The 13,168-nt window shown below is 46.1% G+C and overlaps 2 protein-coding genes across 2 annotated transcripts; both read right to left on the reverse strand.

Annotated features, from left to right (window-relative positions):
- Positions 1-329: 329 nt before the first annotated feature.
- LOC134574586 (gastrula zinc finger protein XlCGF17.1-like) lies at positions 330-1,624 on the reverse strand. The gene has a single exon (XM_063433714.1). The coding sequence runs from the start codon at positions 1,575-1,577 to the stop codon at positions 651-653; it is 927 nt and encodes a 308-aa protein (XP_063289784.1). The 5' UTR covers positions 1,578-1,624; the 3' UTR covers positions 330-650.
- On the reverse strand, positions 1,586-12,858 carry LOC134574829 (gastrula zinc finger protein XlCGF66.1-like). The gene is made up of 6 exons (XM_063433891.1): positions 12,771-12,858; positions 6,889-7,072; positions 6,114-6,251; positions 5,918-5,993; positions 1,644-1,951; positions 1,586-1,591 (listed from the first exon to the last, which is right to left on the reverse strand). The coding sequence occupies exons 2-6, from the start codon at positions 6,967-6,969 to the stop codon at positions 1,586-1,588; spliced, it is 609 nt and encodes a 202-aa protein (XP_063289961.1). The 5' UTR covers positions 6,970-7,072; positions 12,771-12,858.
- Positions 12,859-13,168: the final 310 nt, after the last annotated feature.

Genomic DNA, 13,168 nt, shown 5'->3' on the forward strand with positions numbered 1-13,168 from the left:
TTGTTGTGTTAGTTAATTGTCCTATTGTAGTGTTGCAGAACTTGTTGACGCTTTATAAATAAATAACAACAACAACATCATCATCATCATCATCATCATCATCATCATCATCAGATTAGAGGAAAGCAGCCAAAAACAGGTCAGCTGTGATGAGCCAATAGCAAGAAGCCAATAGGAGAAGGTGTACAAGGAGAGGTCAACCAATGGCAGAATGTGGAATAAGAGGAGAGTCCAACATATAGAACACGGAACATACACAGCATATCACATAATGTAAGGTCTACCTTGATCGGGTGGAGAGCCACTGAGAATTTAAGACTTAGTACAGTGCCAACAGTTTCCACAATGCTTTACAATTGTAGCATGAAAATATTTAACAACAAAATGACAAATAAAATAATACCAACACACAAGAAGTGAAGAAGGCTGTGGACTTACAGAGGAGAAACCTGCTGCTCTGTTTGAAATCCCTCAGTAGCAAGGGTTGTGGTTTCATTCTGATTGCTATTTTTTCATGTAATCTTTTAACAAAAACATGACTTCAATGTTCCTTTAAAGCATAATATCAAGATCTCGGTAAGCTACCATAGCAGACTGAATTAGCAGCAGTTTAATCTGTAAGGGGAGAAAGCTAAACCTAAACATATACTTTATTGAAAGGTATTCTCTCGCTCTGTATGGATTTTCATATGTCTATTAAGGTAGCTCTTGCATCCAAAACATTTCCCGCACTCAGGGCAAGCAAATGGTTTTTCTCCTGAGTGAATACTTAAATGTGAGACAAGATGAGAGCTTCTAGTAAAACAATTTCCACATTCAGAACAGGAATACGGTGTTTGCCTTGTGTGGATCCGCTTGTGCTTGGTCAGATGTGAGCTGGTGTTAAAACTTTTTTTGCACACATTACAGGAGAAAGGCTTCTCTCCTGTGTGTGTTCTCTGATGGGAAATTAGATTTGAACTGGTAATAAAACATTTCCCACAATCAGAACATACAAATGGCTTCTCTCCTGTGTGAATCCTTTGATGTCTGACAAGATAGGAGTTATCGGAAAAACGTTTGCCACATTCTGTACAAGAAAATGGTTTCTCGCCTGTGTGAATGGTTTGATGTGCGAGAAATCGTGAACTGCTAGTGAAACATTTCCCACATTCTGAGCAGGCAAAAGGTTTCTCTCCTGTGTGAATGGTTTGATGTCTAAAAAGATTTGTTTTAATTGTAAAACATTTTCCACATACAGTACAAGCAAACGGTTTTTCCCCCGTGTGAGTTCTCTGATGCGTTATAAGATTTATTTTACTGGTAAAACTTTTTCCACATTCTTCGCAAGAAAATGGCTTTTCTCCCGTGTGGATCCTCTGGTGTTTAAGAAGGTGTGATCTGTAAGAGAAGTGTTTGCCGCACTCATTGCAAGCCAAGTTTTTGACTTTGTGGACTCTTCGATGTTTAACCAGGTCTGAGTTCATAGTAAAGCATTTTTCACACTCTGTACAGTTATAGAGCCTCACAGTGCTGCTTGTCATAGCACATTTCAGATTACAAGTAACACTGCGATCTCTGCTCTGCATTGATGACATATCCTCATTTATTGCTTGTGGTCTACCGCTGTCCTTGCCATTCTCCTTAGTATCCATTCTCCTTGCTATCTCGGTATCCAAAATATTCTCTAATTCAGAGGAAACCGTTTCATTTTTAAGAGCTGTAGAGCCATCTTTTGTGGGTATAGAAAGTTCTTCAGACTGTGTCTCTCTTCTTGAGCCAAATTCCACCTTATTATTTAATGTATGTCTTGTGGGTGAAGACGCATCTCCGTCTGTGAGATTTCCTTCGTCACAAGAGCTAGTATCTCCCTTCTTTTTGGCCATTGGCTTGTAGTGTCTCTTCTCTGTTTTGTGTAACCGTTGAAATACTTTTTGCTCGTTTTTTATGCCATGCTGATCTTCATTTACACCTGGTGATGAAAAAGGAGTATGGATGAGCACTGGATTAAGTTAAGTGGCTGAAGGGGTTTTAACCGCTTCAGCCCAGTGGGAGGGGGCCCTGAGGGTGGGGGTTGGGGGTGGGGGGGACCTAAGGACTATATAGTGCCAGGAAAACAAGTTTGTTTTTCCTGACACTATAGTGGTCCTATAAGCAAGAAGATGCACTGAATAGAGGTCATAATGTATATTTATGGAATATACCATGGTATAAAAAGAAGCTACCGTATATACTCGAGTATAAGCCGACCCAAATATAAGCCGAGGCCCCTAATTTTATCCCAAAAAACTGGGAAAACTTATTGACTCGAGTATAAGACTAGGGTGGGAAATGCAGCAGCTACTGGTAAATTTCTAAATAAAATTAGATCCTAAAAAAAATATATTAATTGAATATTTATTTACAGTGTGTGTATAATGAATGCAGTGTGTGTATAATGAATGCAGTGTGTGTGTATGAGTGCAGCGTGTGTGTATGAGTGCAGCGTGTGTGTATGAGTGCAGCGTGTGTGTATGAGTGCAGTGTGTGTATGAGTGCAGTGTGTGTATGAGTGCAGTGTGTGTGTGCATGAATGCAGTGTGTGAATGCAGTGTGTGTGTGTGTATGAATGCAGTGTGTGAATGCAGTGTGTGAATGCAGTGTGTATGAATGCAGTGTGTATGAATGCAGTGTGTGAATGCAGTGTGTATGAATGCAGTGTGTGAATGCAGTGTGTGCAGGGCCGGTGCAAGGATATTTGCCGCCGTAGGCAAAAAAAATTTTGCCGCCCCCTCCCCCCCCCCCATATGTCCTGACTTCCCCTCCTCCTCCCCTAGTGGTCCTTACTTCCCCCTCCCCTCCCATAGTGGTCCTTATCCCACCCCCTCCCTCTCATAGTGGTCCTTATCCCCCTTCTCCCTCCCATAGTGTTCCTTATCCCCCCCCCATCCCTCCCATAGTGGTCCATATACCCCCCCCCCCTCCCTCCCATAGTGGTCCTTATACCCCCCCCTCCCTCCCATAGTGGTCCTTATCCCACCCCCTCCCTCCCATAGTGGTCCTTATACCCCCCTCCCTCCAATAGTGGTCCTTATACCCCCCTCCCTCCAATAGTGGTCCTTATACCCCCCTCCCTCCCATAGTGGTCCTTATCCCCCCCCTCCCTCCCATAGTGGTCCTTATCCCCCCCCCCTCCCTCCCATAGTGGTCCTTATCCCCCCTCCCTCCCATAGTGGTCCTTATCCCCCCCCCTCCCTCCCATAGTGGTCCTTATCCCCCCCTCCCTCCCATAGTGGTCCTTATCCCCCCCCTCCCTCCCATAGTGGTCCTTATCCCCCCCCTCCCTCCCATAGTGGTCCTTATCCCCCCCCCCTCCCTCCCATAGTGGTCCTTATCCCCCCCCCCTCCCTCCCATAGTGGTCCTTATCCCCCCCCCCCTCCCTCCCATAGTGGTCCTTATCCCCCCCCCCTCCCTCCCATAGTGGTCCTTATCCCCCCCCCCTCCCTCCCATAGTGGTCCTTATCCCCCCCCCCTCCCTCCCATAGTGGTCCTTATCCCCCCCCCCTCCCTCCCATAGTGGTCCTTATCCCCCCCTCCCTCCCATAGTGGTCCTTATCCCCCCCCTCCCTCCCATAGTGGTCCTTATCCCCCCCCTCCCTCCCATAGTGGTCCATATACCCCCCCCCCTCCCTCCCATAGTGGTCCTTATCCCCCCCCTCCCTCCCATAGTGGTCCTTATCCCCCCCTCCCTCCCATAGTGGTCCTTATACCCCCCTCCCTCCCATGGTGGTCCTTATACCCCCCCTCCCTCCCATGGTGGTCCTTTTACCCCCCCTCCCTCCCATAGTGGTCCTTTTACCCCCCCTCCCTCCCATAGTGGTCCTTATCCCCCCCCTCCCTCCCATAGTGGTACTTATCCCCCCCCTCCCTCCCTCCCATAGTGGTCCTTATCTCCCCCCCCCCCCTCCCTCCCATAGTGGTCCTTATACCCCCCTCCCTCCCATAGCGGTCCTTATACCCCCCTCCCTCCCATAGTGGTCCTTAACCCACCCCCACCCTCCCATAGTGGTCCTTATACCCCCCCCCCCCCTCCCATAGTGGTCCTTATACCCCTTTTTTTGTTATTATTAATTTTTTTTTTATTCTTATTATTTTTCTTTTATTATTTCTTATTTTATTTATATATTTTTTTTTTCGTCCCCCCTCCCTGCTTGATATATGGCAGGGAGGGGGGCTCTCCTTCCCTGGTGGTCCAGTGGCAGTTCAGTGGGGGGGAGAGGGGGGCTGGCAGAGCTGTAACTTACCTGTCCTGCAGCTCCGGTCAGCTCTCTCCAAAAAATGGGCTGAAAAACTCGGCTTATACTCGAGTATATACGGTATATTATATGTAAGCCATCAGTTTCCATAATGATAATTTACATTTTTCTTCAAGAACCAGTACATTCACTGGCAAACCTTATTTACATTAATAGTCAAACACTGAAACATTAATATCTCACAAAATTAATTTTCTACTATGTTCTGCAGCCCCCAGGAAATATCAAATGAGATATCCCATAATAGAGCTTAGCTGACCAAGGACTTAGAAACATGCGAGTGTCCATGCAACTCAGAACCTTCTTTTTTTTTTTTTCTTACTATAGTGGTAAGACATACGGTAATATCTTTTATATATAAAAAACGCTGAATATAATATCCCAGTTAAATGTATTATTTACAATATGCTTTTATTCACATTTGCTCACTTATTATATTTTTGTACCAGTTAATTTCGTACTTAGTTCCCTGTTTTTTTTTCAGAATATCCGACTAGATTTGCTTTTCCTGTTTATCCTCTTAGCAGGATAAAATACCGTATATACGCGAGTATAAGCCGACCCGAATATAAGCCGAGGCCCCTAATTTTACCCCAAAAAACTGGGAAAACTTATTGACTCGAGTATAAGACTAGGGTGGGAAATGCAGCAGCTACTGGTAAATCTCTAAATAAAATTAGATCCTAAAAAAATTATATTAATTGAATATTTATTTGCAGTGTGTGTATGAATGCAGTGTGTATATATATGAGTGCAGTGTGTATGAATGCAGTGTGTGTATATGAGTGCAGTGTGTGTGTATGAATGCAGTGTGTGTGTATGAATGCAGTATGGGTGTGTGAATGCAGTATGGGTGTGTGTGTGTATTAGTGCAGTGTGTATGAATGCAGTGTTTGAGTGTGTGATGCAGAGCCTTGGTGGGGGTGGGCATTTTTATTATTTTTTTTATTATTTTAATACCAATTGTTTTTTTTTGTTATATTATTTTTTTTTTATTATTATTTAATATGTTTTCATTATTATTATTATTATTAATACTTTTATTAAATTTGTATTATTATTATTAATATCTGTATTATTATTTTCGTCCCCCCTCCCTGCTTGCTAGCTGGCCAGGGAGGGGGGCTCCTTCCCTGGTGGTCTAGTGGCATTGGCAGTTCAGTGGGGGGGAGAGGGGGCTGTCAGAGCTGTAACTTACCTGTCCTGCAGCTCCTGTCAGCTCTCTCCTCCTCCGCGCCGTCCGTGCAGCTCCCTCTGTCAGCTCACACTGTAAGCTCTCGCGAGATTTACACTGGGAGCTGACCGAGGTGCTGAACGGACGGCGCGGAGGAGGAGAGAGCTGACAGGAGCTGCAGGAAAGGTAAGTTACAGCTCTGACAGCCCCCTCTCCCCCCAGTCTGTATTATGGCAATGCAAATTGCCATAATACAGACTATTGACTCGAGTATAAGCCGAGTTCCGGTTTTTCAGCACAAAAAATGTGCTGAAAAACTCTGCTTATACTCGAGTATATACGGTAAAATAAATCTTTAAACTGTAGATAATAGAAGTACAGCAGGTATTATATAGTTCCCACAAGAAAACAATGATTTTTAAATTCTAACCTGCTTCCCTTCAAGATGATGATTAAAACTTCTCTTACCCAGTGTACTAAGTGGCTGGTTATTCCCCATCATCACGTCCTTGTAATCATCAGTTTCTTCTATATAGTCCCACTCCTATATATAAAAAAAACAAAAAACAGACACCTTATAGGAACCTGACACACAATGATACTGTCACCATCCAGACACATCCCTTGGTTATACTGTATGATGTCCCATTCCCACCAGCCTCACCTCTCCAGTCAGCAGGTGGATGATCTTGCTGGTCAGTTGCAGGATCTTCTTGTCCATTTTTCTCTCATATGTCAGAGAGTAAGGTCTAGTGCTGCTACATGTCATAGGTTCATCATGCTTTTTCACAATGACGTAATCCTATATGTTGAGAAATATTTCAACAAAAGATTACTGAGGACAGACGAAAAAGAGAGAGAGCAAGACAGAGAACAACAGGTCTTCTACTGACAGGACCCCTTCCCCCTATATACTTGAACATAGGTACATGGGACAGCATGTGCGTTTCCTCAGAATTACAAGCACAAATTATTTTACAAACAGTTTTTTGAAAGACCATAAGTCTTTGGATGAGGTTTTAGATCTCAATATCAAACCACTCCAGCTTTATATATACCAAATTCCAAGAGGCAAACAAATCCCTCTCTCTGAGTTATGACTACCCCATACGTTTTATCCACAAACACCAGATGAATGTTAAAAGTGTGGACTAACTTTCTCTGCCCTCACCTAAAGTGAGATATTCCCATCATGGAACTTTGTTGGATTCTTGACATCATCTCTAGGCACTCAAACAATCCTACGCCTTGGAATTAGCACTCATGCTTTTAACCATACTTTTCCACTAAATTGGTATAACCTGCACCCAACATGTATTTAGTAACAGAACTCAGGCCAAGGAGACAAACGGGAGACTACCAGGTTCTATTAGAACACTGTAGTTATAGCTGGTGAAATGTAATCAAGTTGACCCAATTAGACACTGTGAGTCGCTCACCTCTCCAGTCAGTAAATAGATGATCTCCAGTGTTAGATCCAAAATCTTCTCAGCCATCTGATTCTTGTCTTTGTTCATCATTATTGAGTCACGTCAGATATTAGATGAATGTAACTGGGTCTGTGGGGTAGGGTGTGGAGTAAATCTTAAGCCAATGTGTCTTTGTGTTCACAGTAATTTTAACCTAAAACACAATGGAATTCAGCGAAAAATATAATTAGCGGGATTATTCACTAATGAGGGTGGGTCCAGTGTGGTCCTACTAAGGTGAGCTAAAGGAGAATATTGGAAGCAGGGACAGCTGGCACGAGCAACAGAAAGGACCCGCGTAAATTGTCAAACAGTACTAAAATGACTGCTTACTTTGGGGCAGCGCTGGTGCACTAAACTGTAGTGGTTATGGTGCTTGTAGTGTCTTTTAACATGTGGTACAAACATAGAGTAGCAAGAAGCTATTCTAAGGATAAGAAATATAGGAGAACAATGCATGCAAAGGAAATTGCTAATGGATGGGTAGAGAGGAGAAGAAGCAGATCATTATAAGCAAAATACAGATTTGTTGTGGATTAAGGAAAGAAAATGTTAGATTTATTTTTTTTATTCTTTATTTTAATAGACAATACCAGTCATGTATCCATAACTGTGCATTTAAAAAATGAATAAAGTAGTAGGGCTTGAAAAGACACTATATCCACCAGAACAACTGCAGCTTAATGTTGTTGTTTTGGTGAGTGTAATAGCTCCCTTCAGGCATTTTAATGCAAACGCTGCCTTTTCAGTGAAAAGGCAGTGTTTACATTGCCCCTAGGGACACCTCCAAGTGGCCACTCCTCAGATGGTAAGCAGCCCTGCCGTTCAGCATCCCCACGCTCTGCATGGGGAAGCTGAATTTTCCTCATAGAGATGCATTGATTCAATGCATCTCTATGAGGAGGTCCTGATTGGCCAAAACGGCATTTGGCCCCTATAGGAAAGCACTGAATTGCCTAAAAAAAATCGGCCATTTTGATGATGTCACAAAGGGAGGCAGAGCCAGCGCCGGCAGACCCGTGTGGCGCTGGAAATAAGAGTTTTAAACTTTTATAGGGGGGCAAGCCACCTAAATGGTGGGTTTAGCACTATAGGGTCAGGAATACATGTGTTGTGTTTCTGACCCTATAGTCATCCTTTAATGTCCAGAAAATAAAGATGGGCACAAAAGACAGAAAAATAAACGGAAGAAGCTGAAGGATGAAAGTGTAGGCAGGAGAGAAGAAAAAGCAAAAGGGGAAGGAACCTGACACAGGAATGAAATCAAAACAAAAACATGGATAGAAGTTTTAGGCCACCTGAACCAATCAAAGAAGGATCGGGTGACCAATTCATCAATATAGTCCTCCGACTGTAACCCAGAGTTTGGGAATGATGTGGAGGTATTTCTTACATTAGGGTTCAGTTTCTCCAACTAGTGATTATTCTTGACGTTATGCAGGACCTCCTCCAATGACGGAACAGTCGTTTAACCAAATGGAAGCTAAAAACATGTCTACCTGCTAGTGTAATTTTATTAAACAATTTTTGATCATGAGAAATTAAAGGGACACTCTAGTCACCAAAACAACTTTAGCTTAATGAAGCAGTTTTGGTGTATAGATCATTCCCCTGCAGTTTCACTGCTCAATTCTCTGCCATTTAGGAGTTTAATCACTTTGTTTCGGTTTATGCAGCCCTAGCCACACCTCCCCTGGCAAGCCCTGCAAGAAATCAAAATGGTCTCATTTTCAATCAGGTTTACTTGCTCTGTAAATTGAACTTTAATTACATACAGGAGGCTCCTGCAGGGTCTAGAAAGATAGACTATAGGCACCCAGACCACTTCAGCAAATTGAAGCGGTCTGAGTGCACTGTCCCTATTGCACTTCGTGCTATGTTTACATTGCAGCACTAAGACAGCCTGTAGTGGCACTGGAGGAGCTTCCTGGATCCTAACGGACTTTTGGTCTATTCACGGACACTGAACGTCCTCACGCTCTGCGCATTAGAGCCTGCTCATCAAGGGACGTCAGAGGAGGCGGAGTGGCAACCCAACCCAACGTCGAGGAACATCGGCGCTGGGACGGCAGCTTTAGAGCTTTGTATTCCTGGCACTATAGTATCTCTTTAACAGAGCAGGAGATAAGATATTATAAATCAAATAGAATTTGTAACAAAGCAAGTATAAACATTAGATGATCCTTTACAGGAAGAGTTTAGCAAGGCTGTGCATGTCACATACAGGAAGGTGTGACTAGGGCTGTATAAACAAAGTGATTTAACTCCTAAATGGCAGATAATTGAGCAGTGAGACTGCAGGCGCATGATCTCTACAAAAAAACTGCTTCATTTTTTGAGCTCAATGAAGTGGTCTGGGTGCCATGTCCCCCTAGTTTTAACCCTGCAGCTGAAAACATAGCAATTTCAGAGACACTGCTATGTTTACACTGCAGGGTTAATCCAGCCTCTTGGGGCTGTCTCCCTGACAGCCACTAGAGGCGCATCCTCAGGTCAAATAAGATCCCCATAGGAAAGCAATGAGTAATTGAATTGCAAATTGAATTTGCGTATGCGCCTCTGGCCGCGCATTTGGCGCGTGGGGAAGGAGAAGTCACCAGCGCTGAGGGAGCCTGGTGCTGAATTAAGCTAAGTGGCTGAAGGCGACGCACAGGGGGTATTTAGAGGGGAGGTGACGCACAGGGGGTATTTAGAGGGGAGGTGACGCACAGGGGGTATTTAGAGGGGAGGTGACGCACAGGGGGTATTTAGAGGGGAGGTGACGCACAGGGGGTATTTAGAGGGGAGGTGACGCACAGGGGGTATTTAGAGGGGAGGTGACGCACAGGGGGTATTTAGAGGGGAGGTGACGCACAGGGGGTATTTAGAGGGGAGGTGACGCACAGGGGGTATTTAGAGGGGAGGTGACGCACAGGGGGTATTTAGAGGGGAGGTGACGCACAGGGGGTATTTAGAGGGGAGGTGACGCACAGGGGGTATTTAGAGGGGAGGTGACGCACAGGGGGTATTTAGAGGGGAGGTGACGCACAGGGGGTATTTAGAGGGGAGGTGACGCACAGGGGGTATTTAGAGGGGAGGTGACGCACAGGGGGTATTTAGAGGGGAGGTGACGCACAGGGGGTATTTAGAGGGGAGGTGATGCACAGGGGGTATTTAGAGGGGAGGTGATGCACAGGGGGTATTTAGAGGGGAGGTGATGCACAGGGGGTATTTAGAGGGGGTGATGCACACGGGGTATTTAGAGGGGGGTGATGCACACGGGGTATTTAGAGGGGGGTGATGCACACGGGGTATTTAGAGGGGGTGATGCACAGGGGGTATTTAGAGGGGGTGATGCACAGGGGGTATTTAGAGGGGGTGATGCACAGGGGGTATTTAGAGGGGGTGACACACGGTGAGGGGTGAGGTTGGGGTGGGGAGATGCACAGTGAGATTATTAGAGGGAGTGATACACAGTAAGGTTATTAGAGAGGGGTGCACAGTGAGGTTATTAGAGGGGGGTGCACAGTGAGGTTATTAGAGGGGGTGCACAGTGAGGTTATTAGAGGGGGGATGCACAGTGAGGTTATTAGAGGGGGGATGCACAGTGAGGTTATTAGAGGGGGGATGCACAGTGAGGTTATTAGAGGGGGGATGCACAGTGAGGTTATTAGAGGGGGGATGCACAGTGAGGTTATTAGAGGGGGGATGCACAGTGAGGTTATTAGAGGGGGGATGCACAGTGAGGTTATTAGAGGGGGGATGCACAGTGAGGTTATTAGAGGGGGGATGCACAGTGAGGTTATTAGAGGGGGGATGCACAGTGAGGTTATTAGAGGGGGGATGCACAGTGAGGTTATTAGAGGGGGGATGCACAGTGAGGTTATTAGAGGGGGGATGCACAGTGAGGTTATTAGAGGGGGGATGCACAGTGAGGTTATTAGAGGGGGGATGCACAGTGAGGTTATTAGAGGGGGGATGCACAGTGAGGTTATTAGAGGGGGGATGCACAGTGAGGTTATTAGAGGGGGGATGCACAGTGAGGTTATTAGAGGGGGGATGCACAGTGAGGTTATTAGAGGGGGGATGCACAGTGAGGTTATTAGAGGGGGGATGCACAGTGAGGTTATTAGAGGGGGGATGCACAGTGAGGTTATTAGAGGGGGGATGCACAGTGAGGTTATTAGAGGGGGGATGCACAGTGAGGTTATTAGAGGGGGGATGCACAGTGAGGTTATTAGAGGGGGGATGCACAGTGAGGTTATTAGAGGGGGGATGCACAGTGAGGTTATTAGAGGGGGGATGCACAGTGAGGTTATTAGAGGGGGGATGCACAGTGAGGTTATTAGAGGGGGATGCACAGTGAGGTTATTAGAGGGGGGATGCACAGTGAGGTTATTAGAGGGGGATGCACAGTGAGGTTATTAGAGGGGGATGCACAGTGAGGTTATTAGAGGGGGATGCACAGTGAGGTTATTAGAGGGGGGATGCACAGTGAAGTTATTAGAGGGGGGATGCACAGTGAGGTTATTAGAGGGGGGGATGCACAGTGAGGTTATTAGAGGGGGGATGCACAGTGAGGTTATTAGAGGGGGTGATGCACAGTGAGGTTATTAGAGGGGGTGATGCACAGTGAGGTTATTAGAGGGGGTGATGCACAGTGAGGTTATTAGAGGGGGTGATGCACAGTGAGGTTATTAGAGGGGGTGATGCACAGTTAGGTTATTAGAGGGGGTGATGCACAGTGAGGTTATTAGAGGGGGATGCACAGTGAGGTTATTAGAGGGGGATGCACAGTGAGGTTATTAGAGGGGGATGCACAGTGAGGTTATTAGAGGGGGGGATGCACAGTGAGGTTATTAGAGGGGGGGATGCACAGTGAGGTTATTAGAGGGGGGATGCACAGTGAGGTTATTAGAGGGGGGATGCACAGTGAGGTTATTAGAGGGGGGATGCACAGTGAGGTTATTAGAGGGGGAATGCACAGTGAGGTTATTAGAGGGGGGTGCACAGTGAGGTTATTAGAGGGGGTGATGCACAGTGAGGTTATTAGAGGGGGGATGCACAGTGAGGTTATTGGAGGGGGGGGATGCACAGTGAGGTTATTAGAGGGGGGGTGCACAGTGAGGTTATTAGAGGGGGGGATGCACAGTGAGGTTATTAGAGGGGGGGATGCACAGTGAGGTTATTAGAGGGGGGATGCACAGTGAGGTTATTAGAGGGGGGGATGCACAGTGAGGTTATTAGAGGGGGGGATGCACAGTGAGGTTATTAGAGGGGGATGCACAGTGAGGTTATTAGAGGGGGGATGCACAGTGAGGTTATTAGAGGGGGGATGCACAGTGAGGTTATTAGAGGGGAATGCACAGTGAGGTTATTAGAGGGGGGGATGCACAGTGAGGTTATTAGAGGGGGGATGCACAGTGAGGTTATTAGAGGGGGATGCACAGTGAGGTTATTAGAGGGGGGGTGCACAGTGAGGTTATTAGAGGGGGGATGCACAGTGAGGTTATTAGAGGGGGGATGCACAGTGAGGTTATTAGAGGGGGATGCACAGTGAGGTTATTAGAGGGGGGATGCACAGTGAGGTTATTAGAGGGGGATGCACAGTGAGGTTATTAGAGGGGGATGCACAGTGAGGTTATTAGAGGGGGGGTGCACAGTGAGGTTATTAGAGGGGGGATGCACAGTGAGGTTATTAGAGGGGGGATGCACAGTGAGGTTATTAGAGGGGGGATGCACAGTGAGGTTATTAGAGGGGGATGCACAGTGAGGTTATTAGAGGGGGTTACATTCACTGGGGCAGGGTAGACAGTGAGATACAGTCACACATTGGGGGGGGAGGTCACTGAGTATTGTAAAGCTATACAGACCTGCAGTACCGAGATCAATGGCACTGTCTCCACTACTCCTTCACCAGATACATTAACAGCCGTATTGTGACGTCACCAGCCGGGCCTGCAGTTTACATGGACAATGCGCGTGCTCAGTAACCAGGCATGCGCACTGACCGTTACCATGGAGACCACAAAACGGGCTCGATACTATCGCACTTACCTTCTATCACAGTCACTGAACGAGGGGGCGTGTCCAACATAGATAACTACATCTACCGTGAGCCTCTGCGACGCTTCATTTTAGCAGCGTGAGCTCAGTGTTCCATCAAATGTCCAAGAGGTAAGTAACACAGCCAGGTCCTGGAAGGTAACACAGGCGGGTCCTGGAAGGTAAGTAACACAGCCAGGTCCTGGAAGGTAAGTAACACAGCCAG

The sequence above is a fragment of the Pelobates fuscus genome, chromosome 10 (assembly GCF_036172605.1).
Source record: "Pelobates fuscus isolate aPelFus1 chromosome 10, aPelFus1.pri, whole genome shotgun sequence".
In the NCBI taxonomy this organism is placed as follows: Eukaryota; Metazoa; Chordata; class Amphibia; order Anura; family Pelobatidae; genus Pelobates; species Pelobates fuscus.

Excerpts from the sequence above, each read along its gene's own strand:
- LOC134574586 (XM_063433714.1), bottom strand. The coding sequence starts at position 1,577 with ATGTCATCAATGCAGAGCAGAGATCGCAGTGTTACTTGTAATCTGAAA.
- LOC134574829 (XM_063433891.1), bottom strand. The coding sequence starts at position 6,969 with ATGATGAACAAAGACAAGAATCAGATGGCTGAGAAGATTTTGGATCTA. Across the intron at positions 5,994-6,113 it reads TCCACCTGCTGACTGGAGAG|GAGTGGGACTATATAGAAGA; the intron begins GTGAGGCTGGTG and ends TTTTATATATAG. Across the intron at positions 1,952-5,917 it reads CCAGCCACTTAGTACACTGG|GTGTAAATGAAGATCAGCAT; the intron begins GTAAGAGAAGTT and ends TTTCATCACCAG.